This window comes from Phyllobates terribilis, unplaced genomic scaffold, assembly GCF_046119375.1.
Source record: "Phyllobates terribilis strain yellow unplaced genomic scaffold, ASM4611937v1 Scaffold_1__5_contigs__length_1240528914, whole genome shotgun sequence".
NCBI classification, from domain to species: domain Eukaryota; kingdom Metazoa; phylum Chordata; class Amphibia; order Anura; family Dendrobatidae; genus Phyllobates; species Phyllobates terribilis.
Window position 1 is genome coordinate 259,691,837 of NW_027362761.1, and position 27,157 is coordinate 259,718,993.

Below are 27,157 nucleotides of genomic sequence, written 5' to 3' on the forward strand. Positions count from 1 at the left end.
GTGCAAGGGCTAATCTGCTCAGTTGTGAGCTCCTTGAAGCTTAATGTGATTTAGGCTCTCGAAAGATTTGTCCCGTGCATCTACCCTACTGTGATAATGCTGTACCCCAACACATCAGACTGTCGCCTACCGTGGAAACCTTGAAAAGGAAGCTGAAGACCTACTTCTTGTGACAAGCGTACAATCTGCGGTAACCGTCGCTCCAGCATACCGTTGCACGACTTGCTGTACCCTGACCTACTGTATCCTCACCTATCCCTTCTAGATTGTTTGTGTGCCCTGGCGGGCAGGGTTCTCTCTCCTCTTGTACCAGTCGGTGACCCCTTTTGACATGTAATGTGCCACGGAATAAATGTCGCTGTAATAGTAATAATAATTATAGTACTTGTACTCTTTTCCCTCCTTCGGACGTAATCAGGAGGAAGTAAAGGCCCAGCTGCAGCTCTCTCTTCCTGTTGATTACTTATTCGTCGAAGGCGGGGACAGTGATGCCAGTGCAGATAGGACACAGGGCTCACATGACATAACAACCTTGAGTGAGCAATAACCTCAGCACCGACAAATTAAGACATAAACGAATTTGCTTCAAATGTGTTTTATTCAGATCCAGCACCAAAATGGAGAAACAGATATTACCCAATCTTTCGACCTACTGTATATTAGGTCTTTCTCAAGGACATCTATAGTGTAAGAATTGTGGTAAGACGACTCGCTCGATCACTTCCGGGAGTAGACTCAGGAACCCGGGTTTTCTCTGCAGGCTTTATTAAATGGCATAAAGAATGAACAATAGCAGAGTCCATATGCGTATGGGATTCATCCAAACAGGTTGTAGTTCCAGCCTTCAGCTCTGTCCTGAGCTGAAGCTCTCCCAGTCTGGAGACCCTGCCTCTCCAAACCACAACAGAGAAAAAAAAACAGGACTCAACATTTAAACGTTGCTCAGCCACACATTGAGGTGGAGGTATGGGAAATAACTTCCCTCCCATCTCTACATAAAACCACACCCTTTAAAAGAGTTAACCCCCAGCATGTAACATGCTGGCAGAAAGTTTATTGGTTTCAGTTCACACAGGCTAGCAACCTGCATGACACATACCTCCCCTCATATATCATACCAGTGACTCTGTCACAGAATATACAAATACATGTGCTATATGTACTATGTACAGTGTGCAAGTAAAGAATGAATAAATCAAAATTAAGGAAATATAAAAAAGAATGAAAAAATCAGAATTACAGAAATATAAAAAAGAACATCAAAAAATGGACATAAACAAAGATTTAAAAATAAAAAAAATATACAGTAATTTTTTTTTTTTGTTGGGGGGGGGAGCCACAGCTCTTGTTTGGCCTTATGTTCTTGCTTGGCCTCATGTTCTGACCAAGTTTCAAGTTTTTTCTCTACAGCCATATGCTTATTTACATTGCTCTATCTCCCAATGCACCTTCTTAGCATCTTACACCTCTCCACATTGCAGAGGAAATTGATACTGCCTGGAAACCTGTGAGTACTACCTTTCCCACACTTTCACAATGCTTTGCAGCATCTTCGGGAGTGTGCACAATACGTTTTCAATCCCCTGCATCATCCAGTGTTACAATCTGATATAGCCATACCATATATTTGCCACCTGCCCAGATCTGTGCCAAGACGCAGGTATACCGTCTGTGCAGCTGCTCAGGGGCCCATCAGTCCAACTGGTAGGTGCTGATAATAGTTTTAGCTATACTGGCTTAAAGCAATCAGAGTTCACTCTTCTCACTGCTGTGTGTGTTCTGGTATCTCTCTCTTCCTATGCCATGGTTCATTGAGCAAAGGGTCCTCCTCCTGGCTTCTGGCTCTGAATGCCTGGGACCTCTTCCTGACATCTCTGACTGTGGCTCCATGTGCTATTTGCTTTTTTTTTCAAGGTGGGCAAACTCAGGACCTGTAGCATAAAAGGCAGAAACATTAACAGTGTACAAAAGAAAAGCCAGAGATTTTTTTCTATAAAATTACCAAAAAATAATGACAAAAAAGAATTACGGTAATGATGGCATTTTTGTAGTAAATGTTATTAAAATAAATGTCACAGATCAGTAAAAAACACAGCGATATTTGGTAATCTTGTACAATCATCTTGTACAATCATCTTGTACAAGATTGAACACATTATTTATGGAGATTGGGAAAGGGTGCAAACAATTGGCACAATTTATATTTTTCAAATGAATCCATAGCAAAAATTTATATAGATGAAAAGGTACGTTATGTGTATAGTAAAATGTTGCCTAAAAAAATATTCAGCTGGTCTCACAGAAAACAAGACCTCATATTGTGACATTTACGTAAAAAAAAAATTCACCTTTATTGCTTTTGGAGAGCAATAGATGAAGGCCCTGTTTCATCATTTTTCTTTTTTTGTCTTGTGGTATTCACTAACTTTTATTGTGTCAAATTCAACAAAATGACGCATGCAATTAATATATTTAGCGTCCAAAGGCAAAAAAGGCTTTTTTTCCTGTTACATAATTTGTGTGCCTTTTTGAGCAAAACAATGCAACTTTTGAGTGCAGAAAATCACTACAGGTGGGCTGGAGTACAGTTGCAGCTTTTTAAACAGTCTCAATAGACGAATCAGATGAAAACATGTAGAATCACTAAATAGAGCGTGAAACAAAAAGGAGCACATACGAAACAGACTTACAAAAAAAACCGCAAATAAAATAATGAATTGGGTGCTAACAAACAAAAAGGTGCAAAACACACAAAACTAAACAAAAAACAGGTAAAACAGCAATGATGAATTTGCACCTAAATCTCTGCTTGTTGTTCAATTGGAAATTTCTTTACCAGGGCTGTGAAGTCAAAGTCGGAGTCGTATAAAATGGATCGACGCCGACGCCTAAAGTATATAATAAATTGGTACAGTAGTACAATGCAGAATGTGTTGTAATTTTTTTCATAAGAATTTGGGAAATCTGTGCTACACTTTATGTACATGCTCAGTAGTGAGGCCGTGCTGTGGAGTCAGAGTCGTGTTGCCAAGCTGTGATTGGAAGGAGGCTGAAAGCGTATGCCCACAGAGAAGATTGAGAAGTTGAACTGCAAGCAAAGAATTCACATATTATGCTCCAAAAAGTAACAAATGCGAATATCTCTGCAATGCAACACAAAATGTATTTATATATTTATTATACATGCTTATATAGCGCCATCATATTCCATCAGTGCTTTACAGACATCACCATCACTGTCCACATTGGGGCTTACAATCTAAGTTCCCTATCAGTATGTCTTTGGAGTTTGCGCGGAACTGTAGAACCCAGAGGAAATCCATGCAAAAGTGGGAGAGCATACAAACTCCTTGCAGATGTTGCCCATTGGGGGATTTGAACCTTGGACCCCAGAAAAATGGGAAAAAGAGTCAGAATCAGGGCAACTCAGCAATTTTTATAAGGTAATTAACTCAATTCTTTTGGGCAAGTGACAGGAGATTTTTAAAAAATAATGCAATACAAAGCAATCAAAATGCTCTATGTACCTCAAATTGTCATCAATAAAGTTATGGAAAAAAAATATTATGGTTTTTGGAAAATTGCAACACAATTCATACCACAATCTGTATTAAAAAATAGAAATCTTACAATTGTCATGCTGGCCACTGTGGCTTTTTTAACAACACATATACATAACTACAATGGTCAGATCTCGAACCTATCTTTTGTATTGAAGCATTTAATTAGTGGGAATAAAGGTTACTATGAAGGGAGGGGGAGCAGAGTAAGCTGTGAAATTGCCTATTATGGATGGTGAATCCTGCATTATCAGTTGTGAATAGAGGTGTTACTTGTCATTGTAATCCTGCCTCTAATAATATGGAACCTTGCTGAAAACTCTTCCTGGAAGGACAGTAAGTATGAGTTTAAAAAGCCTCATGTGTCACATCTGTCTAACAGCCATGACACATGCAGCCGTGGCGGTGCTAACATTGATGCCAAGCACGCCGCAAATACTTGGCGAGCACCCAAGTGTGCTCGCCGAAAGGGTTAACCATACACGCTCGATCATCACTACATATGAATTACAAAGAATGACACCATGCATTTTTCAAGTAATATCACCATATAGTCATATGTCAATAATTCTTCCATAGGGAGTGAATTTATTGCTGGTCAGCTCTGAGTTGACCCATTCAATGTTGTAATTCAGAATGGCCAAACACAAAAAATTGGCATGACATCTAAAAAAAATGAAGTTATTTGGTATAACCACATGCAGAATTGCCTAAAGTAATAACATATTAAAATAATTCTTCAACATAGTGAATGCAAAAAGGAAAAAAATCAAAATGGCAGAATCGCTATTTTTCATGTCACCTCCCAAAAATTTCCAAAAATCGTATGGATACTAAAATGACATGCATAAAAGCTAAGTCCCAAGAAAAAAAAAACAAGCCCTCTCTACACATCTCAGACATTTCTATCAACCAAAAAATAAAAAAGTGATGGCTTTCAGAATATGGTAACAGAAACCAAAGGCGGGAAGAAAAATGGAGGTGCTTGAAGAAATAAAAGTACTCAAGTTTTCTCCTTCAAATAGCAATTTTTCCTTTTACGAGACTAGTTTTGTTATTCATGATTCGACAGTATGTGTTTATTTAATATTATTATAGCGATAATGACAATAATAATACTGCTGAGCACGGAAACACTCTAATTTTATCCTTTTCCTTGTGGGAATTTGGCATTTTTGTCTCCAGAGGTTTTGAAAAACATTAAAATACTCCAGGTAAATTCTGCTGTCTCTATTCAGCAGAGAGATCGCTGGCTTGAACGCTTTAAGTGCCTTGTGTACATGTATTTGTACGACCACAATCAAGTGAAAGTAAGTTATTGGATCACAGTTAACTCAATTCTGATTCATTTGCAATTTCTGCATACAAGTTATACTTTCCTATTTTTCATTTCAGTTACCTAAATGCGTAGAAATGTATACTTCCATCTTGTTATCCTTTTTTTCAGTAGGAAGACTTGTAATCAAACAAAATAACCATTACAGTCTACTCCATGTTATTACTGACCATAGGCTTACAATGGGAACTTTTAACTAACTATTTCTTATTGATCACTTTGTCGGTGCAATTTATGATGGTTATGCACTTAATAAATAATTCCAGCTTAATCTTAGTCTTCTGAATATTGCAAGAATACAATATATAAACCCTAGCCTAGTAGGAATAAAATATGCTGCCTTTCAACATCATATTTTGCAGGTGCAGGTACACTTTTGTGGAGATAAGTTGGTTCTTGTAGCACAAGATACATTCTTTGTATTCCATACATTTTGTTTCATACACCTTTATAGGAAACACTGAGAGGGGATGTCCAATGAAGAGCACTCCTTTAACTAACACCCAAGTCTACCATGTTCATGAATTGCCAGTCCTTTATTGTTTTTTTTTTGTTTAGCATCTAGAAAATCTCCATTATTTCTGACCAAACCTGGCAAATATAATCATTTTTAAATTCTCATTTTCAAAACACATTGAATTAAATTATATATCACTTATTAATGCAGGTTTTAATTTGCCCTAATTGAATTATGGATATAGTTTTAGCAGCTCTTTATGTTATGACATACCAATATCATACATAATAATTTTTTTTAATAGAAGCTAGACTTAATGCAACTACACCAAACTGTATTGAGGTGTTTAGAAGTTTACTCATTACGTTGAATACAAATGCACAAAGAAAAGTGCTGAACTTTACAATATAACATACATACAGCTGTATCAATGATCCTTGACACTTTCTACATAATAACTAATATTGGAACCAGGACCAAAAAAGAAAAAAACAGCAAGGCAATAAAAACAATTAACTCTTAAAACTTACTGAACAGTCAGTACTCTGCAAGCTATCCAATGGCTAGAGAATAATACTGAAGTCCTAGGTTTTGAGAAAAGCATCAGAGATTTTCATGATGTCAATTATACAAATAGGTGGTCATATTCCCAATTTTCCCACCATATACTCTGGCTAAAATGACAGCAGAAATAGCAGCAGTGCTTTCTAATCAGTTGACATTGTTTGTCAAAAGGGTTCTCAAACGATATTCACGCATTGGGAGGTGAGCAGTGCTGATGACATTTCATCTGCAGATGCAGACCATGATACATGACCATGATAGGCAGATGTCATGAACATGCCCATTTCCAATGAATAGGAGAGGTACATGATATTTGCCCGTCATGCATGTGTCCTGCCAGGCAATTAACGACACAATATCATCATAACAGCTCACTCCCTAATGCAGACGTGAGTGGTACTGGAGAACCCTTTTAATTATTTAACTACACATTTTCCCAAATTCTTGTTTTGTTTGTATAGGTACGTTGGATGGTTTCTGCCTTTATGTTCCAATTGCAACATGCAATTTGCCAACCAAACCTGTGGAAATGACTTTACACTTTTAGGCCTTTTAACCTCAGCAGAAGCCAACATTCCTCTTTTTGTTGTATTCCTTATTATATTTCTAGTGACGATCACTGGAAATGTCATCATTATGACTGTGGTGACAATGGACCAGTCCCTTCAAATACCCATGTACTTCTTCCTTTCCAATCTGTCTTTCCTGGAAATATGGTATACGATGACAATAGTACCTAAACTTCTAGCTAACCTGTTAATGAAGAATAATAATATTTCATTTTCTGGATGCATGACCCAACTTTTTTTCTTTGTTACTTTTGGGGCCACTGAGTGTTATTTGCTGTTAGTCATGGCTTATGATCGATACATGGCCATCTGTAAACCTCTTTATTATTCTAGCCTGATGGACACAAGTACATGTCTACAACTAGTTGCTGGCTCCTGGATAACTGGTGTTCTTACAGGACTGATCCCTGCTCTCTTTATTTCCCATTTAGACTTCTGTAACTCTCGACATGTAAATCACTTCTTTTGTGATATCCCGCCTCTGTTGGAATTATCTTGTGGTGACATCTACCTTGCAGAAATCTCAATTTTTATCCTATCTCTTGCTGTGTTGTTTTCCTGTTTATTGCTCACTTTGGTGTCCTATTTCTTTATTGTCATTTCCATATTACAAATTAAGTCCAACAGTAGTCGGAGTAGAACATTTTCTACATGTGGGGCTCATCTTACAGTTGTACTGATATACTATGGTACTATGATATTTATGTATGTTCGCCCTCACTCCAGCTATTCCTCAGACCTGAAGAAGTTTATTTCTGTTTTCTACACAGTTGTAACTCCAGGGCTAAATCCTATCATCTATAGTCTGAGAAACAAAGAGGTTAAAATGTCTGCAAAAAAGATTATGCAGAGAATTTTACCATCAGGCTTTAATAGACAAAGGTTTTCACCCCAGACCAATATAAGTAGCATTTTTTGAAACATTGTTAACCTGAGAATTATAACTAAATGTACATGACCTTTTATGATATTTACAAGAATCAATCATTGAGGAAATAAACTTTATGTCATTTATGTAACATTGGGTAACATTTATGTAATTTTTGTTTAGTTAGTTGTATTATGTTGTATGTTTAAGTTTTTTCATTCAGAATTTTTTAATTCTTATAAAGAATATTCCCTATTATATTATGTTACTCACAGTATTTTGCACGGAATGTTAATGCTGTGTTGGAAGATTTTGCTTTTTATAAGAAAGGTACGAGTATAAATGATGACAATTTTTTTCTCTTGCTGCCTGCATGACTGAATGCTTGATCAAGGTCCGCAGAGCCGCAGAATGGAATTACTGACATACAGTATGTTACCTTCAAGCATTATGACAGTTTTCATCAGCTATAGAAGCTATGTTTTATCATTATAAAATATAGGGACCATATATTATTGTGATAAAGCTTTAAAGACAAATATTTTAGTTTGATATGTTTTTGATAGAATTACATCTCTACAGGGCATTATATTTAAAGCTACAAATAAATTCCAATAAATTCCCCAAATTTGCCATATAAAATATTATTTGTGGACATGGATGTGTCAATAAACAAGATTTGCAGCTTATGTTATAGGAATTATTATTATCTTGATCCTGTGGTGGATTAACCCCTTCGTGACCTTGGGTTTTTCCTTTTTTGTTTTTTGCTCCTCTTCTTCCCAGAGCCATAACTTTTTTATTTTTCTGTGAATATGGCCGTGAGAGGGCTTATTTTTTGTGAAACGAGTTGTACTTTTGAATGACATCATTGGTCTTACCATATCATGTACTGCAAAATGGGAAAAAAAATCAAAGTGCAGTGAAATTGCAAAAAAAAACTGCAATTCCACAATTGTTTTTTTGTTTTTCTTTACCATGTTCACTAAATGCTAATACTGACGTGCCATTATGATTCCCCAGGTCATTACGAGTTTGTTGATGCCAAATATGTATAGTTTCTTTTTTTATATATAAGTGGTGAAAAAAAAATCCAAAGTTTGCAAAAAAAAATAAAAATAGCGCCATTTTCCGATACCCGTAGCGTCTCCATTTTTCGGGATCTGGGGTCAGGTGAGGGCTCATTTTTTGCATGCCGAGCTGAGGTTTTTATTTTCTATTTTGGGGTACATACAATGTTTTGATCACCCCTTATTGCATTTTATTGCAATATTGCAAAAAAACGTATTTCTGGCGTTTTAATTTTTTTCTCGTGACTGTTTACCGATCGGGTTAATTCTTTTTATATATTGATAGATCGGGAAATTCTGAAAATTTTTATTTTGAATGGGGCGAAAGGGGGGTGATTTGAACTTTAATATTTTTTTTATTTTTTTATATTTTTAAAAACATTTTTTTTACTTTTTGCATCCTTCCATAGTCTCCACGGGAGACTAGAAGCTACCATCGTCTGATTGCCTGTGCCGACCCCGGGTTGTCATGCCAACCCATCGGCGACCCGCAGTCATGTGACACGGGCACCGATGGGCAAGACTAGTGATGTGCTTCCGGCGCAGCGATGTTAAATGCCGCTGTCAGAGATTGGCAGCAGCATTTAACTAGATAACAGCCGAGGGTGGATTGCGATTCCACCAGCAGCTAATAGGGGCACATGACAGCTGTACAGATCAGCTGTCATGTGCCCGGTAACATGCAGGCTCAGCGCCGGGGCCAGCATGGAGTGCAGGGATACGACCTTGGACATACTCATATGTCCAAGGTGGTAAAGGGGTTAAACTCTGTTTTTATCAGGTTTGGACCACACAACAAAGGTATCTTTTTTATTAAACTTTTTAACAAAGAGATTGTCTAGAAAACATATTTTCATATACCCTATTAGTAGAGATGAGTGGATCTTTTGAAATTTGAATTCAAGAGCTTTGTTGAATTTTTTCCCCAAAAAAATTCATTTTTGGCAAATTAATCTGCCTCAAATCTGAATACTACAAAGCCTCTTACTGCCCAGAAAAATGTGTATGACACTCTGAAGTGTTCTATGACTCTATTGAACCCTTTTTGAGCTCTTGAATGCAATTATAGACTCTAGAGTTTTTTCACGCAAATAGATAATCATTTAAATGATGAACAATGCAATTGTAACTCACAACTAGTATACAATGTCAGGCAAGTGTTTGTATAAGATGAGAATCGTGAATCAAATGGTTGTATAGCAATCATAACATGGACCGTCATGCTCTATGTTCACACAGACAGATAATCAGAAGCGTAGGTGTGTTCAGTGTTTAAATTTCTTAAGTGATACTATTTATTTTGAATAGATGAAATTAGTATTGTAGAAACATTTCTTTTGACCCTGTACAAGGAAAATTGTATTGACTTAGCGCTAAAATGTTCGATAATCAATTTCCCGGTTTTAGATGATCAGAGGCATTTTCAATAATAACGATGAATGATATAGCACGAATAAGTACTTGTTCTAATGCTCCAACTGCTACTGAACAATTGCCTTAGAAAACCATCAACTAATCACTGAAAGCCATGCTAACAGAAGAAGCTGTGGCTTTTTCACACAGGGTGGTGCAAAAACTATTCCTTGTTGAGGAGTATCAATAACTTTTTTCTTTGCTAAATGAAACAGCAATAGCTTTATCACAAGTCATCCAAAAATTATCCCTTTATTTAGGGAGCAAAATGAGGTGTGCTGTTTGGAAAATGATGACGTAATGACTCCTCAACTAGAAGTGAAACAATAATCCTTTCTTTTGGATCTGCAACAGGTTTGCTATTTTCTAAATTATTAAATAATTACAAGGCCTTTTTTAGGGAGCATTAACAGGTTAGCTGCTTTCAAAGTGAAGAAGCAATGGCTTTTCAATGAGCTGTGCAAAAACTTATACCTATTTTGTGAGCTGTTTCATGTTTGTCTATTCTCAAACAAATACACTTCCCACCAGCAGTACATCATACCCATACCATGCCACTGGATAAGCACAGGAGATGTGTCTGGATTTCTAGCAGCAGTTGTATTGGTGGAAGCCACTGGATTAAAAACAATACGTGACTGCCAAAGAAATGTTTTGCAGTGTAGGGCCAGTCAAAAGATAAAGAAGGCGCTCCTAGTGTGGATCAGCTGGTACAGTGCTGTTACTGGTGAGAGGTACGCTCACCTGATAGCGGTGTGCAGGATTCAGGCACAACTCTGAATGAAGCATTTGTTTAATCCATTGGCTGCAGCAACGCCCGTTATTCCCTGGACCTGATGAAGGAGTCTGATGGACTCCGTAACGCGTAATTTTATGATTACTTACCTGGATTACCTACTCTTTGGTAGCGCACATTCAGTCCGTGGATTTTTTATCATTATATACAGGGGGTATATGCATGATTGACCATGAGCAATCAGCATTTACAGCAGTAACATTGTGTAGAACATAGACAACTGACAGGCAGGCAGGTGGTAATACCTATCTAATCATTGACACTGGCTGTGTTGATTTGCAAAGGGGGGTAGCAGAGGAGTAGCGACGTGAGAGATGGACCAATCAAGCTGCAGCATAGTTAAGGATGGACTGGAGGGGTGCGAGAGTGCTAGCAGGTAGGTCACAGAGGAGGATGTTGCAGTAGTCGAGGCGGGAGATGATGAGGGCATGCACAAGCAGTTTAGTAGATTGTGGGTTGAGGAAAGGACGGATTCTGGAAATATTTTTGAGCTGGAGGCGACAGGAGGTGGCGAGAGCTTGGGTGTGGGGTTTGAAGGACAGGGCAGAGTCATGGGCTACTCCGAGGCAGCGTATTGTCGGTACAAGGGAAAGAGTGATGTCATTTATTGTGATAGAAAGATCAGGTGAGATATGCGAGATGGGGAAAAGACGATGAGTTCAGTTTTGTCCATATTGAGCTTGAGGAAGCGGGAGGAGAAAAAGGAGGATATGGCTGCTAGACATGCTGGGATCCTGGACAGTAGAGAGGTGACATCTGGGCCAGACAGGTAGATATGGGTGTCATCAGTGTACAGATGGTTTTGTAAGTCATGGGATTTTATGAGCTGTCCCAGGCCAAGCGTATAGATTGAGAAGAGTAGGGGTCCTAGGACAGAGCCTTGAGGGACTCCAACAGAGAGGGGTCGGGGTGAGGAGGTAGTGTGGGAGTGGGAGACGCTAAATGTGTGGTTAGAAAGGTATGAGGAGATCCAAGATAGGGCAAGGTCTTTGACTCCAAAGGAAGAGAGGATCTGTAGTAGGAGGCAGTGGTCAACTGTATTGAAAGCAGAGGACAGGTCAAGAAGAAGTACAGAGAATTGTCTGTTCGCTTTGACTGTAAGTAAGTCATTGGTGATTCTGGTAAGGGCAGTTGCGGTGGAATGGTGGGGGCGGAAGCTGGATTGTCGGTTGTCAAAGAGAGAGTTAGATGAGAAGTGGGAGGAAAGTTCAGCGTGAACGTTTTGCTCAAGGAGTTTGGCGGCAAATGGGAGCAGCGATATGGGGCGATAGCTGGACAAGGCGGTTGGGTCGAGGGATGGCTTTTTGAGGATGGGTGTGATTGTGGCATGTTTGAAGGCAACAGGGAAGGTACTAGAAGATAGTGATAGGTTGAAAAGATGGGTTAGGGAAGGGATGAGTGTGGGAGTGAGGTTGGGGAGGAGGTGGGATGGGATGGGGTTGAGCACAAGTGGTGAGGTGTGATTTGGAGAGGAGACGAGTAAGGTCTCTTTCCGTGATGTTGGGAAGGGAGGTTATGGGGGAAGGGCAATGGTGTGGAAAACAAAGGGGTTGTGGTGGTTGGACAGTAAATACTTGCCATGTTTGGTCAATCTTGTTTTTGAAGTGTGTGGCAAAGTCCTCAGCAGAGATGACGGAGGTCGGAGGGGGCAATGGAGGGCTGAGGAGAGAGTTAAAAGTGTTGAATAGCTGTTTGGGGTTGTAGGATAGGGAAGATATGAAGGTTGTGAAGTAGGCCTGTTTAGCAGAAGTGAGTGCTGATTTGAATGCAAGTGTTGCTTGTTTGAATGCAGTGAAATCATCTTGAGAATGTGTTTTCTTCCAACGCTGCTCCGCAACCCTGGACGCTTGTCGAAGCTGTTTAGTGAGGTTGTTGTGCCAGGGTTGCCTGTTGACTTGTCGCGCTCTGCCATGCATAAGAGGGGCGACCGAGTCAATAGCTGGTGCGAGAGTGGCATTATAGAAAGCAGTGGCGCTGTCTGTGTCATGAAGTGAAGATATGGATGTCAGTGGTAGAACAGAGTCAGAGAGTGTGTGGGCTACAGGACAATAGGCAAGCAGCTTGTTGAAAAGGCAACAACTGTTGGCACAATTATTAGACAATGGAAGAAGCACAAGATGACTGTCAATCTTCCTCGGTCTGGGGCTCCATGAAATATCTTGCCTCATGGGTTAAGGATGATTCTGAGAAAGGTCAGGAATCATCCCAGAACTACATGGGAGGACCTGGTCAATAACCTGAAGAGAGCTGGGACCACAGTCTCAAACATTACAGTTAGTAACACACTACATGGTCATGGATTAAAATCCTGCTGGGCATGCAAGGTCCCCCTGCTCACGCCAGCACATGTCCATGCCCGTTTGAAGTTCACCAATGACCGTCTGGATGATCCAAAGGAGGCATGGGAGAAGGTCATGTGATCAGGTGAGTGCAAAAAATAAGTTTTTTGTATCAACTCCACTACCCGTGTTTAGAGGAAGAAGAAGGATAAGTGCAACCCCAAGAACACCGTCCCAACTGTGAAGCATGGTGGGGGAAACATCATACTTTGGAGATGTTTTTCTGTTAAGGGGACAGCATGACTGCACTGTTTTGAAGGGAGGATGGATGGGGTCATGTATCGCAAGATTTTGGTCAACAACCTCCTTCCCTCAGTAAGAGCATTGAAGATGGGTCATGGCTGGGTCTTTCAGCATAACAATGACCCAAAACACACAGACAGGGCAACTAAGGACTGGCTGTATAAGAAGCATTTCAAGGTCCTGGAGTGGCCTAGCTAGTCTCCAGTCCTGAGCCCAATTGAGAATCTTTGGAGGGAGCTGAAGCGCAAAAGTTGCTCAGCAACAGCCCCAAAACCTGAAAGACCTGGAAAAGATCTGTATGGAGGAGTGGGCCAAAATCCCTGGTGCAGTGTGTACAAACTTGGTCAAGAATTGCAGGAAATGTCTGATCTCTGTAATTGCAAATAAAGATTTCTGTACCAAATATTAAAGTTCAGTTTTCCTATTGTAGCAAATACTTACGGTATTATTGTATTGTTGAAATGTTGTTAACCAGTGATGTTTCACAACATGAAACGTATGATATGTGTGTGCCTCTGTGTAAAACAGAAAACGTAAAGCCAAGCTTTGCACCTACTTGCTACCTACTGTACATACTGCATTTTATGCTAGTTCCAGCAGTAAATTTCACTTTATTTTCATAAAATGGATTGAATCCTTCTTTGCTAATGCATTTCATCTGTGGTTGCTGAGTCATATGAGGGTTTGCAGCCTGAGTGAGAAACTTCTACAGGGAACATCATACCCACCAAGGGGAACCCATCTTACTGGTGTTTAGTATCACGACAGAACACCTCGGCCTGAGTGACCCTTACAACTTGTTGCCTGAGAGATGTGTCGTGGTAGCCCCTTCCAAGGAGAGCTAATTTGGATTGAGATACAAATTATCTCCAAATCTGCCATTTTTGGTTCAAATTAAATAAATAAATATGATGCATTGGAGAAAAGAAAATAACACACAGCCAGTGTCTGAGTGTACAATTCTTGTCTGCCCTCAGATCCCAAGCAAAAAGTATTTTATTACACCCCCAGAAGAAAGGGGATGGCAACATACATTACCTAACACAGAAAGTATTTTAATTGGAAATAACAGAGTCGTAAATTATGAATTCTCCAGAAGTCCTTGAAAGCTGGCTCTGTCCAACTGACTATACTTTTATAAACAAGGAAAGCTTTACACAAAGACTTTTCATTAGAGACAACCTCCTTCCCTCAGTAAGAGCATTGAAGATGGTCGTGGCTGGGTCTTCCAGCAAGACAATGACCCAAAACATACAGCCAAGGCAACAAAGGAGTGGCTCAAAAAGAAGCACAGTAAGGTCATGGAATGGCCTAGCCAGTCTCCAGACCTTAAACCCATAGAAAACTTATGGAGGGAGTTGAAGCTCCGAGTTGCCATGCGACAGCTTCAAAATCTTAATGATTTAGAGATGATCTGCAAAGAGGAGTGGACCAAAATTCCTCCTGACGTGCGCAAACCTCATCATCAACTACAAAAAACGTCTGACTGCTGTGCTTGCCAACAAGGGTTTTGCCACCAAGTATTAAGTGTTGTTTGCCAGAAGGATCAAATACTTATTTCTCACTGCAAAATGCAAAAAAATGTTGCTAATTTATACAGTGTGATTTTCTTGATTTTTTTTTAAATATTCTATCTCTCAATGTTAAAATTAACCTACCCTTCAAAATATAGACTGTTCATATCTTTGTCAGTGGGCAAACTTACAAAAACAGCAAAGGATCAAATACTTATTTCCCCCACTGTAAACTCAGCTGCAATGCCCAATCCCCCACACTGACTCATGCAGGTGGTTAGACTAGAAGAATCATTACATCACACACTAAGAAACCTAAGCTATAGTGGAGCATGTTTTTCCCTTTCAAAGTTTCTAAAATTAAAAGAAAAACATTGAGTGTCCAGCATGAAAAATTTGGTAAAAGGTCCTCTTTAATTTTCTATAACTCCTAATGGACAATTGATGAAGCAGTACTTAGTAAACACTTCTGGACCTGTCATTCTTGCAATCAGTGGGGTTCTCACCAGCCATAGTGCCAGCAGTCACATATAAATCACAAACAGTGTGTACAATGCCATGAAAAAGTATTCATGCCCCATGAATTTTTCACGTTACACCCACAAATTTAAATATTTTTTCTTGGGATTTTATGTAATATGCTTTTGTATTCAGCACTAGTGATGAGCGGATATGTTTGAAATCCGATCTCAAAAGTTAAATTCGGCATGAATGTGGCACATTCGTATTCGTGATTGGAAAGGCGAGCATTTTTACTTAAATTCAGGAAAATCTGCACCGTTCGGCGAATAAGTGCGAGAACGTGATTACGGGGCAACTACAGCATTTTTAACAGTTTGGCTAGCATAGTGCTTGTGTATGATCATCGGGGGGGACGTGTGTGATGAGTGGAGGGGCTGGTGAGAGCTCAGAAGAGGTCAGAGGAGCGGCACGCTTGTAATCTTTATTTTTTCCCCTGCAACTTTAAGTGAGGAAAGCGCGGCTAGCCACTCAGAGCGCTGGAAGCATTCACACTGTCCAGACACAATGGCTAGTGCCATTGGCTGCTGAAATCACATGTCCTCTCTATATAAAGAGCGGCCATGTTCTCTCAGCACCATTTTATGCATGTCACTCGTGATAGACGCTGCTCCTGCACCCTGCTCCTGATTAATGAGAGATATTAGCTAGATAGATGGGCGCTTGATTTAAAGTCAGATAGTGTATATAAGTCCTTTGCTGTGTTCCTGTGAAATCGACCTTGCAACACTTTTTTTTTCTTGTGCAATTACTGAGATTCAGACAGAAACAGTAAGGTCATTGGCATAGAACTGTGTTGTGCACTGCTTGTATTGTGCTGTATGCACAAGTATCCCTTCAATCTGTTTTTCACTTGCTAATGTAATAAAGCAAACAAGCCTTTGTAGCCCACCTTTTGATTTTGTGGTGTTGAATTTCAGCTGTCTGCAGACTCTGCAGAACTTCTCAGTGCAGAGCACAAAAATCTTTTTTTTTATTTGCTAATGGGAAAGTGCAAACTATAGTAGCCCACTTTGTCATTTTTTGGTGGGTGAAATTCAGCTAAATGCACAGTAAAAAAAATATATTTTTTGTGTTGCTAAGCAGAGTCCACAAAATATTTTTTTGTGTCGCAAATGTGTTACACTCTGCTATAAGCCACCTACTATTTTAGTGGTGTTGAACTTCAGCTATTTTCAGAGTAAAAAAAAAAGATTTTTTGTCTTGCTAGGCAGAGTCCAAAAAATATTTTTTTCTGTGACAAACATAATACACTCTGCTATAAGCCACCTACTATTTTAGTGGCGATGAACTTCAGCTGTTTTCAAAGTAGAAAACAGATTTTTTTGTGGTTCTAGGCAGAGTCCACAAAAGATTTTTTTGTGTTGCAAACGTGATACACTCTGTTATAAGCCACCTACTATTTTAGTGGCGTTGAACTTCAGCTGTTTTCAAAGTAAAAAAAAAAGATTCTTTGTCTTGCTAGGCAGAGTCCAAAAAATATTTTTTTCTATGACAAAAGTGTTACACTCAGCTGTAAGCCACCTATTCTTTTAGTGGCGGTGAAATTCAGCTGTATGCAGGGCTTATGCAGAGTAAAAAAAATCTATTTTTTGCTGTTCCTAACATGATACAGCAGGCTAGATCTGAGTTTGAAATATCTTGGAGCATATATTCTATGTTATACATGGCTCAATGGCTCATCCACAGTAAAAAAAAATACTTTCTTCTGTTCCTAACGTGATACAGCAGAGGACATCTCAGTTTGAAATAGTTTGGAGAATATCTCGTATGTCATACAGGCCTCATCCACAGTAAAAAAAATACTTTGTTCAGTTCTTAACATTATACAGCAGGGGACATCACCGTTTGAAAAAGTTTGGAGAATATCTCATATGTTATACAGGCCTCATCCACACTAAAAAAATACTTTCTTCTGTTACTAATGTCATATACTAGGGGACATCTCAGGGTGCCAAGGGAGGGTGGTTCGTTGCGATAGAGGGGGGTTGGTGATACCAGAAAAACTGTTAGTGAAGGTGCAAAAGGCGAGGAAGATATGGAAGAGGAAGAGGTGATGGGCGAACAACAGTCAGAACATGAATAGGATAATCATCCCCTCTCTGTTCGTACTTGGCGGGAGGGGACGGAGGATATAAGCATCAACACAGCCACCAACACAGCATGGGCTTAAACCTCATGGAAGAGCCCAACATATGAGTGCCTTCTTGCTGCACTATCTGCAACATGATCCCCGTATAGTTAGGATTCGAAAGAGTGCTGACTACTGGGTTACCACTCTGTTACATTCACGTTATAATAGTAAATTTTGCCAGATGCTTCCTGCCCTGAAAAGGGACCCACAAATGTTGGAGTATCGAAACACGCTTTTACACAACCTTAAGATAGGTTTTCCCCAAGACAGCAGAGAGGCACACAGAGTGCAACGCAGCTCTATACTTCCAACCAGGGCCGGCGTCAGCACCCGGCGCACCCGGGCAAATGCCGGGGCCCTGAGCAGGCAGAGGGGCCCACTGGCGGTCGCGCACCCCGCTGGGCTATGGGTGGAGGAGAGCGGTGTCAGCGCCCGCCCTTCTCCGCCGCTTGCTCAGGGCCTCGGCAGCCCGATACTTACCTCTCCCCGTGCCTCCGCAGATCCGCTGTCTTCCTGCTCTGCGCTCCCTGTGACGTCTCAGGTCAGAGGGCGCGGTGACGTCTTTTCACCGCGCCCTCCCCTGAGCCGTCACAGGGAGCGCTGAACGGGAAGACGCCGACAACGCTGGAGTTCGGAGCTGAGCAGCGAGCAGCGGGCAGCGGGCAGCGGCAGCAGGTGAGGAGAAGGGAGGTGAGTATTTGATTTTTTTTTTTAATGTATGGAGGCATGGGGCATTATAAAGAGGGGGGGGACATCCTGCATGGGGCATTATATAGAGGGGGGGCATCCTGCATGGGGCATTATATAGAGGGGGGGCAGCCTGCATGGGGCATTATATAGAGGGGGGGGACAGCCTGCATGGGGCATTATATAGAGGGGGGGGGACATCCTGCATGGGGCATTATATAGAGGGGGGGGACAGCCTGCATGGGGCATTATAAAGAGAAGGGGGGGGCATCCTGCATGGGGCATTATAAAGGGGGGGGGACATCCTGCATGGGGCATTATATAGAGGGGGGGGGACAGCCTGCATAGGGCATTATAAAGAGAAGGGGGGGGCATCCTGCATGGGGCATTATAAAGGGGGGGGGACATCCTGCATGGGGCATTATATAGAGGAGGGGGGGGAACAGCCTGCATGGGGCATTATAAAGAGAAGGGGGACGACATCCTGCATGGGGCATTATAAAGGGGGGGACGACATCCTGCATGGGGCATTATAAAGGGGGGGCAGCCTGCATAGTGCATTATGTGGGGGGGAACAGCCTGCATGGAGCATTATAAGGGGGGGCAGCCTGTATGGGGCATTATGTGGGGGGTAACAGCCTGCATGGAGCATTAAAAGGGGGGGGCCTGTATGGGGCATTATGTGGGGGGTAACAGCCTGCATGGAGCATTAAAAGGGGGGGCCTGTATGGGGCATTATGTGGGGGGTAACAGCCTGCATGGAGCATTATAAGGGGGGGACAGCCTGTATGGGGCATTATGTGGGGGGTAACAGCCTGCATGCAGCATTATATGGGGGCCAGTATCCTGTATGGAGAGTTATAAGGGGACCGGTATCCTGTATGGAGCGTTATAAGGGGACCGGTATCCTGTATGGAGCGTTATATGGGGGCCAGTATCCTGTATGGAGTTTTATAAGGGGACCAGTATCCTGTATGGAGCGTTATATGGGGGCCAGTATCCTGTATGGAGCTTTATAAGGGGACCAGTATCCTGTATGGAGCGTTATATGGGGGCCAGTATTCTGTGTGGAGCGTTATATGGGGGCCAGTATCCTGTATGAAGCGTTATATGAGGGCCAGTATTCCGTATGGAGCCTTATATGGGGGCCAGTATTCTGTGTGGAGCGATTCACCGGTTTCTGAGCTATTGTGGAATTTACAATAGATATCACTCATGTAATGTAAGAAGTGAAATCTTTGCATTGTACTATATATATATATATATATATATATATATATATATATATATATATATATATATATATATTTCTCCGCTGTATCTCTGCATCATGAATCATGGTATGTGTTAAAGGGGCCCACTGAGGCTCTTTCGCCCGGGGCCCAGAAAAACCTGGAGCCGGCCCTGCTTCCAACCTCTGGCTCGTCAATTCGTCAACGCCAAAATATTAGCAGTAGTGTAAGTGGCAGAACCAATTTCTGTGAGTCCTTCCACACATTTTTTAGACCAGCTTGTGAACTAGCACACCAGAGTAGAAGTCTGACATGTGGTGAACGACTGGAGAGGATGGTGCACTCCTGATTGAGTCTCCATCTGCTGGTTTGGCTGTAGTGGAAGAGGTGTCGTTCCTAATTCTACTATTTCTACTGTAGTGAAATTGATGCCACTTCGCTGGTGTCTGCCACTCATTTTTGTAAATGTGGAGAATCCTGATTGGGTCTCCAGCTACTGGGTTAGCTGTAGTGGAAGAGGTGTCTGTCTCCATTATACTACTTCTATCTACTGAAACTGATGCCACTTCGGTGGTGTGAGGCCTTAATTTTTTTAATGTGAACACTCCTGGTTGGGTCTCCATTTGCTTGGTTGGCTGTAGTGGAAGAGGTTTTGGTCTCCATTATAATAGTTATACTCTAATGAAATTAATTTTTTGGTGCAGATATTGTTCTCCACCCAGGGGTACACAAACATGATAAACTTAAAATTAGTTTTCCATAAACAACCATCAGCCGCCCCATCAAATGCATCTGCTGCTTCTTCCTCCTCCTCTGTTACCGTGCAAAGTTTTGTTACGCAGGTCTCCGACCGCAGAACCTCATACCTGCTCCAGGCTGGCTGAGTGAGAGCCCATCAGCTCTAACGGATGTGGACATATCTGCTGTGTTTGTTTCACTGAGCACACGACATGTTTCCCAATCCACCATAACATCTTTGCCAGCACCTCACTCACGGTCCAGCAGTTTGTCCGGTTCACCGTACTCCAACCTCTCTCAGCACTGCAGCCAGCCCTCGGTCTCTCAGTTGTGGTAAAGTAAATATTATTTCCTCCTACACATGACAAAACTCCACCATTTCCAACCGGAAATGGCAGTCTTAGGCCCTAATGTTTTTAAATGTGAACAGTTCTGATTGTGTCTCCGTCTGCTGGGTTTGGTATAATGGAAGAGGTGTCGGTCCCCATTATACTACTTAAACTCTAATGAAATTGATGCCACTTTGGTGATTTTAGGCCCTAATTTATTAAAATGTGAACACTCCTGATTGGATCTCCATCTATTTGGTTGGCTGTAGTGGAAGAGGTTTCGGTCTCCATTAAACTACTTCTACTCTGGTGAAATTGATGCCACTTTGGTGGTTTTAGGCCCTAATTTTTCAAAATGTGGAGAATCCTGATTGGGTCTCCACTCTCCATCTATTGGGTTGGCTGTAGTGGAAAAGGTGTCGTTCCTAATTCTACAATTTCTACTGTACTGAAATTGATGCCACTTTGCTGGTGTCTGCCACTAATTTTTTTGAAATGTGGAGAATCCGGATTGGGCCTCCAACTACTGGGTTGGCTGTAGTAGAAGAGGTGTCTGTCCCCATTATGGTACTTCTAATCTACTGAAATTGATGCCACTTCGGTGGTGTCTGCCACTAATTTTTGGAAATGTGGAGAATCCTGATTGGTTCTCCATCTGCTGGGTTGGCTGTAGTGGAAGAGGTGTCGTTCCTAATTCTACAATTTCAACTGTACTGAAATTTAGGCCACTTTGCCTTGTGTCTGCCACTAATTTTTGGAAATGTGGAGATTTCTGATTGAGTCTCCATTTATTGGGTTGGCTGTAATGGAGAGGTTTTGGTCTCCATTAAGCTATTTCTACTCTGGTGAAATTGATGCCACTTTGGTGGTGTTAGGCCCTAATTTAGGGAAATGTGGAGACTCCTGATTGGGTCTCCATCTATTGGGTTGGCTGTAGTGGAAGAGGTGTCATTCCTAATTCTACAATTTCAACTGTACTGAAATTGAAGCCCCTTTGCTGATGTCTGCACTAATTTTTGGAAATGTGGAGAATCCTGATTGGGTCTCCATCTATTAGGTTGGCTGTAGTGGAAGAGGTTTTGGTCTCCATTAAACTACTTCTACTCTGGTGAAATTGATGCCACTTTGCTGGTGTTAGGCCCTAATATAGGGAAATGTGAACACTCCTGATTGAGTCTCCATCTACTGGGTTGGCTGTAGTTGAATAGGTGTTGGTCCCCATTATAATAGTTATACTCTATTGAAATTAATTATTTGGTGTAGATATTGTTCTCACAGGGGTACACATGATAAAATAGGATTTGGTTTTCTTCTACCGTGGAATATAAAACAGGCTATATTTCATCTTTTAATTCTTTGGTGCAGATATTGTTCTCCACACAGGGGTACACAGACATGATAAACTCAAAATTGGTATAGAAAGCAGACTACATCTGAGCTTAAAATTATTTTGGGAAAATATTGTTCTCCACACAGGGGAAAAAAAATTTGGGTCCAAGCAGCTTCCTGACCATCGTCCCCAAACATTAACCCCTGGGTGGGGGGAGGTGATCCTGAAAAAACTCAGATACCTGAGAGTCATGTGGACTGTACTGTGCTGTCAGGGCAAGAAGAGGAGGAGGGTGACTGTCGGGGCGAGGAATGGAATAATACATTGGATGATTTTGAGGTTGTGGATCCCACTTGGTGTGAAACCAGAGGCATGCAGCTGAGTAGCTCATTTGAGGAGGTGGAGGAGGAAGAAGATGAGGAGGTTACGTTGTGTCCTACGGCACACACTTGGAGTGATGCAACCGCGACAAGCACTGCATCCTTAGCCACAACTGTGGCTGTGGCCAGCAGCAGTCTCGGGTCTGCAGCTCGCAGGGATGCCAAGGATTGCCTAGTCTGGGCCTTTTTTGAGACTGCAAAGGATGAACCAACTCACATTATCTGCAAACTTTGCAAGAAAAAAAAGCAGTAGAGGTAAAAAGTGCAATAATTTGACTACTACATGCATGAACCTTCACATGCTTAATCAAAATGCGTTACTCTTTCAATCTCACTCTAATGAAATTTAATTTATTGTGCAGATATTGTTCTCCACACAGGGGTGCACAAACATGATAAACTTAAAATGAGTTTTCAATAAACAACCATCAGCCGCCCCATCAACCGCATCTGCTGCTTCTTCCTCCTCCTCTGTTACCGTGCCAAGTATTGTCACGCAGGTCTCCCACCGCAGAACCTCTGGTTCTTTACCTGCTCCAGTCAGGCTGAGTGAGAGCCCCTCAGCTGTAACAGAAGCTGACATGCCTGCTGTGTTTGTTTCACCGAGCACACCACATGATTCTCAACCCACCTTAATATCTCTTCCTGCACCTCACTCACGGTCCAGCAGATTGTCCGGTTCACCGTACTCTGCCCTCTCTTAGCAATGCAGCCAGTCCTCGGTCCCGTAGTTGTGGTCACGTAAAAGATTGTTTACTCCTACACATGACAAAGCTAAGAGATTGAACTCCACGATCTCCAATTAGTTGGCCATGGAAATAGTGGTGTCAGGCCCTAATTTTTTGAAATGTAAACAATCCTGGTTAGAGCTTCATCTTCTGTGTTGACTGTAATGGAAGAGGTGTCAGTCCTAATTGCACTATTTCTACTGTAGTGAAACTGAAGCCACTTTGCTGGTGTCTGCCACTAACTTTTGGAAATGTGGAGAATTCTGATTGGGTCTCCATCTATTGGGTTGACTATAGTGGAAGAGGTTTTGGTCTCCATTATACTACTTCCACTCTAGTGAAATTGATGCCACTTCTGTGGTGTCTGCCACAAATTTTTGGAAATGTGGAGAATACTGATTGGGTCTCCATCTGCTGGGTTGGCTATAGTGGAAGAGTTGTCAGTCCCCATTATACTAGTTCTACTCTAGTGAAATTAATTCTTTGGTGCAGATATTGTTGTCACAATACATATGATATAATCGAAATTGGTTTTCTTAGTACAGTCGTATATAAAGCAGACTATATTTCATGTTTTAATTCTTTGGTGCTGATATTGTTCTCCATACAGGGGTACACATTAGTAATGAGAGAGCACTAAATGTGCTCAACTTAGTGGTTCAGCGGTTTCTCAAAACCTACCCAGAGCTGCCAGAGCTGCTTGTGAAAGTACAATGCGTGTGTGCCCATTTCAGAAAGTCAGCTACAGCGTTCGCCACCCTGTCAGTACTTCAGCAGCATTTGCAGATTCCAGCTCACCGACTGTTGTGCAATGTCACCACAAATTGGAAATTAACGTTGCAGATATTGGGAAGGATTTGAGAGCAGCAGAGGGCAGTTGTTGAGTACCAGCTTCAACACGCCCGTCGGAATTCAGGTTAGCCTCCGCACATAAGAGCTGTTGAGTGGGCATGGATGTCTGACATCTGTGCCATCCTCCAAAACTTTGAGGACTCCCCCAAGATGGTGAGCGGCGATGACGCCATAATTAACGTCACCATCTCACTTCTCTGTCTACTGAAATGCTTGATGCTCACTGTTAAAGAGGAGGCATTACAGGCGGAGTAAGGAACTATACGGCATGATACTACACAGCCCAGCCTCATCTCAACGCGGATTGGGTGATAATGAGGACAAGGATATCTTGGCTGTCTCGATAATCAAGGCGCAAAGAAATATCTTTGTGTGTCGCAGCACCACCGAGAAGTGTGAGCTGATGTTAGATGGGCTGTCATTGCTTATGGAACAAGCTGAATTACAGGACTTTCCTGGGAGAAATAGCAGCTGGAGTAGATGCGGTTTCCTTCTTATGCCAGTCCTTTCACTGAGCTAAACAATATGGCTGAGGTGAAATCCAACTGTCACCGAGAAGCAGTGTAAGACTGAAGAACATTGGGCCCACCAGAGGATTTGATTCTGAGGGCCCACCTTTCTCCCCCACTCTAGAGCCCCATACCAGCTGCAAGGTTTGCGCTATGAACTCTCCTGAAGGAGAAGCTAGGGCCCACCGGAGGAGTCTCTGGTTCTCTGGTGGACCCGTCCAACCCTGCCAAGAAGCAGCCCTGGCTAAGAAAAGTCTGTGTGAAGGTTCCCGGACACACTATGGCTGCTTTTTTACTGTGGACTGGCTCCAGCAATCTATAAGATTGCAATCTATAAGATCCATTCACTGGCTCCCAATTGCCCAACGTATCCAGTTCAAACTACTAACACTGACATACAAAGCCATCCATAACCTTTCTTCTCTGTACATCTCTGAACTAATCTTCCAATATATTCCCTTACTTAATCTCCGGTCCTCCCAAGACCTCCTTCTCTCATCCACACTTATTTGTTCCTCACCCAATCGCCTCCAAGACTTCTACCAAATATCGCCCATCCTCTGGAATTCTGTGCCTCAACATGTTCGATTAGCCACCACATTCGGCTCCTTCAGACAGAACCTGAAAACCCATCTCTTCAAGACAGCCTACTGACTGCCATTGCCTCGCTGGCACCTCAACACCACCGGAGCTAATGTAACTCCACAACCTACTGTCTCCTTCCCCACCATCCTGTAAAATGTAAGGCCGCAAGTGCAGGGTCTATAAGACTTAAGATGCAATATGGCACCTTGCAAAAGCCAGTTAGGTTCTCCCTGTGATATCTAACAATAACAAACAGGTCATGCTGAAGAAACTTGCACCTACTGCCACTCAGTGTTTTCAGCTCCTTTATGAGAAACTAATGTTTGAGCAGACAGTCTACCAAATAAAATTCCTGAAGTATGGAAATTGTAGATGGCTTTGCTTCTGGTACTGGGTGCTAATACCAAACCATGGCGTGCCATTCACTGGATATTCCTGGCTGGTTGGAGACAAGCTCATTCCCTCACAAAAGTACCAGAAAGTTAAGGAGATGGTGGCCTCTATCATCATGAAGGAGTTTGCTTGTTGTCTAGTAGTCTGGTTTTTATACTAAAGATTCTGCTCATTTTTATAGTTTAAGTGAGTACACAGAGACTATGGTTTCTGCAGCTGCGCATCCAAGCTGGGATAGTGGCTGATAAATTGCTGTACCATCAGGTTGAGGATGCGAGCCATGCAAGGGACGTGTGTGAGGTTGCCCCAGTGTAGGGCCGCCACTGGGTTTGTACCGTTATCGCACACGGCCTTCCCTTGCTCCAGGTTCAGTGGAGACAGCCATTGCTCAAACTCGGCCTGGAGACCTGTCCACAACTCTTCAGCTGTATGACTGCGATCTCCAAGGCATATTAATTTTAACACTGCCTGATTGCAGTGAGCCCTGGCTGCACAGTATGGAGGTGGGGGAACATGCACTGTTGGAACATGTGTCTCATTAAGGCAACGGTTGAGGGCGCAGGTGGAAGCCCTAGAGGAGGTGGAGGAGGCAGAAGCACTGGAGGAAGAGTTAGATACAGAGGTTTGGCCTTGGGGATTCCAACACTTGCTGTCTAGTGACACCTTGGTGTCTAGAGGTTTAGTTCTCCATCCCCTGGTGTGTAGTAGTTTAGTTCTCCAACCCTAGCTGTTTAGTAGGTTAGTTTTCCAACCCCTGTTGTCTTATTAGTTTAGTTCTCCAACCCCTGTTTTCTATTAGTTTAGTTCACCATGTTCTGGTGTGTATTTGTTTCATTCTCCAACCTTAGCTGTTTAGTAGTTTAGTTCTCCAACCCCTGTTGTCTATTAGTTTGGTTCTCCATCTTCTGGTGTGTAGTAGTTTAGTTCTCCAACCCTAGCTGTTTAGTAGTTTAGTTTTTCAACCCCTGTTGTATATTAGTTTAGTTCTCCATGTTCTGGTGTATATTTATTTCATTCTCCAACCCATCCATGCCCACCCCCAGGGGTTAACATCTGGTGAAGAGGGTTTGGATTCTTCTCGGACACTACTTCGTCCGGGCCCAGATCAACGGAAAAAAATTTTGGGCATCGCTACGCATGATTTCCCCACTGAAACTGCCCTGACTAAAGTCACCAACGACCTACTAACTGCCAAATCCAAGCAAGACTACTCTGTCCTCCTCCTCCTAGACTTGTCATTGTTAGAACTCTCCTGTTAGGTTTTTTTTAGTTTGCTGGTCACATGACCATTTTTGCCTATTTAATCCGGCTCCGCCCTCCTGGCCTTGCTGGACTTCATTGTATTTACTACTCTTGAGCTAGCTTGGTGCTCTGTTGCCGTTCTCTGTTAGTTTTGCTAGGTCTTCTGACCTCTATGCTTTTTGTTGTGTGTTTGTCTTTGACTGCTACTATTTCTGCTAGGAGGTGTCCAACTTATCCCAGTCCCTAGTTCTTGTAGGGATCCCTCCCTCACATCTATAGGTCTTCGTACAGACTAGCCGAGGACTTTAGCGGGTCTGATCGCAGGATCAGGTTCCCCGTTACATCGTAGGGATCTAGTTTAGTTCTATTGTAGGGACAGATCTCCTGTCTTTCCTTCGTCTCTGTAGCAGATAATAACAGTCATCTGCCTTCGACACGGTAGACAATTCCCTCTTACTACAGACTCTCATCTCTCGGCATCACAGACTTGGCCCTGTCTTGGATCTTTTCATACCTAACCGACAGGACATTCAGTGTCTCCCACTCACACACCACCTCCTCATCTCACCCCCTTTGTTTTGGTGTCCCCCAAGGTTCAGTTCTAGGACCCCTGCTCTTCTCCATCTACACCTTCGACCAGGGACAGCTCACAGTCTCACGGCTTTCAGTATCACCTCTATACTGATGACACACAGATTTACCTCTCTGGACCTGATATCACCTCCTTACTAACCATAATGTCACAATGTGTGTCCTCTATTTCATCTTTC

General features: G+C 42.0%; 1 protein-coding gene across 1 annotated transcript; it reads left to right on the forward strand.

Moving 5' to 3' along the window:
• Positions 1–6,418: 6,418 nt before the first annotated feature.
• LOC141258666 (olfactory receptor 11L1-like) lies at positions 6,419–7,405 on the forward strand. Its single transcript, XM_073673679.1, has one exon. It carries the CDS (start codon positions 6,419–6,421, stop codon positions 7,403–7,405), a length of 987 nt encoding a protein of 328 aa, XP_073529780.1.
• The last annotated feature ends 19,752 nt before the right edge of the window (positions 7,406–27,157 follow it).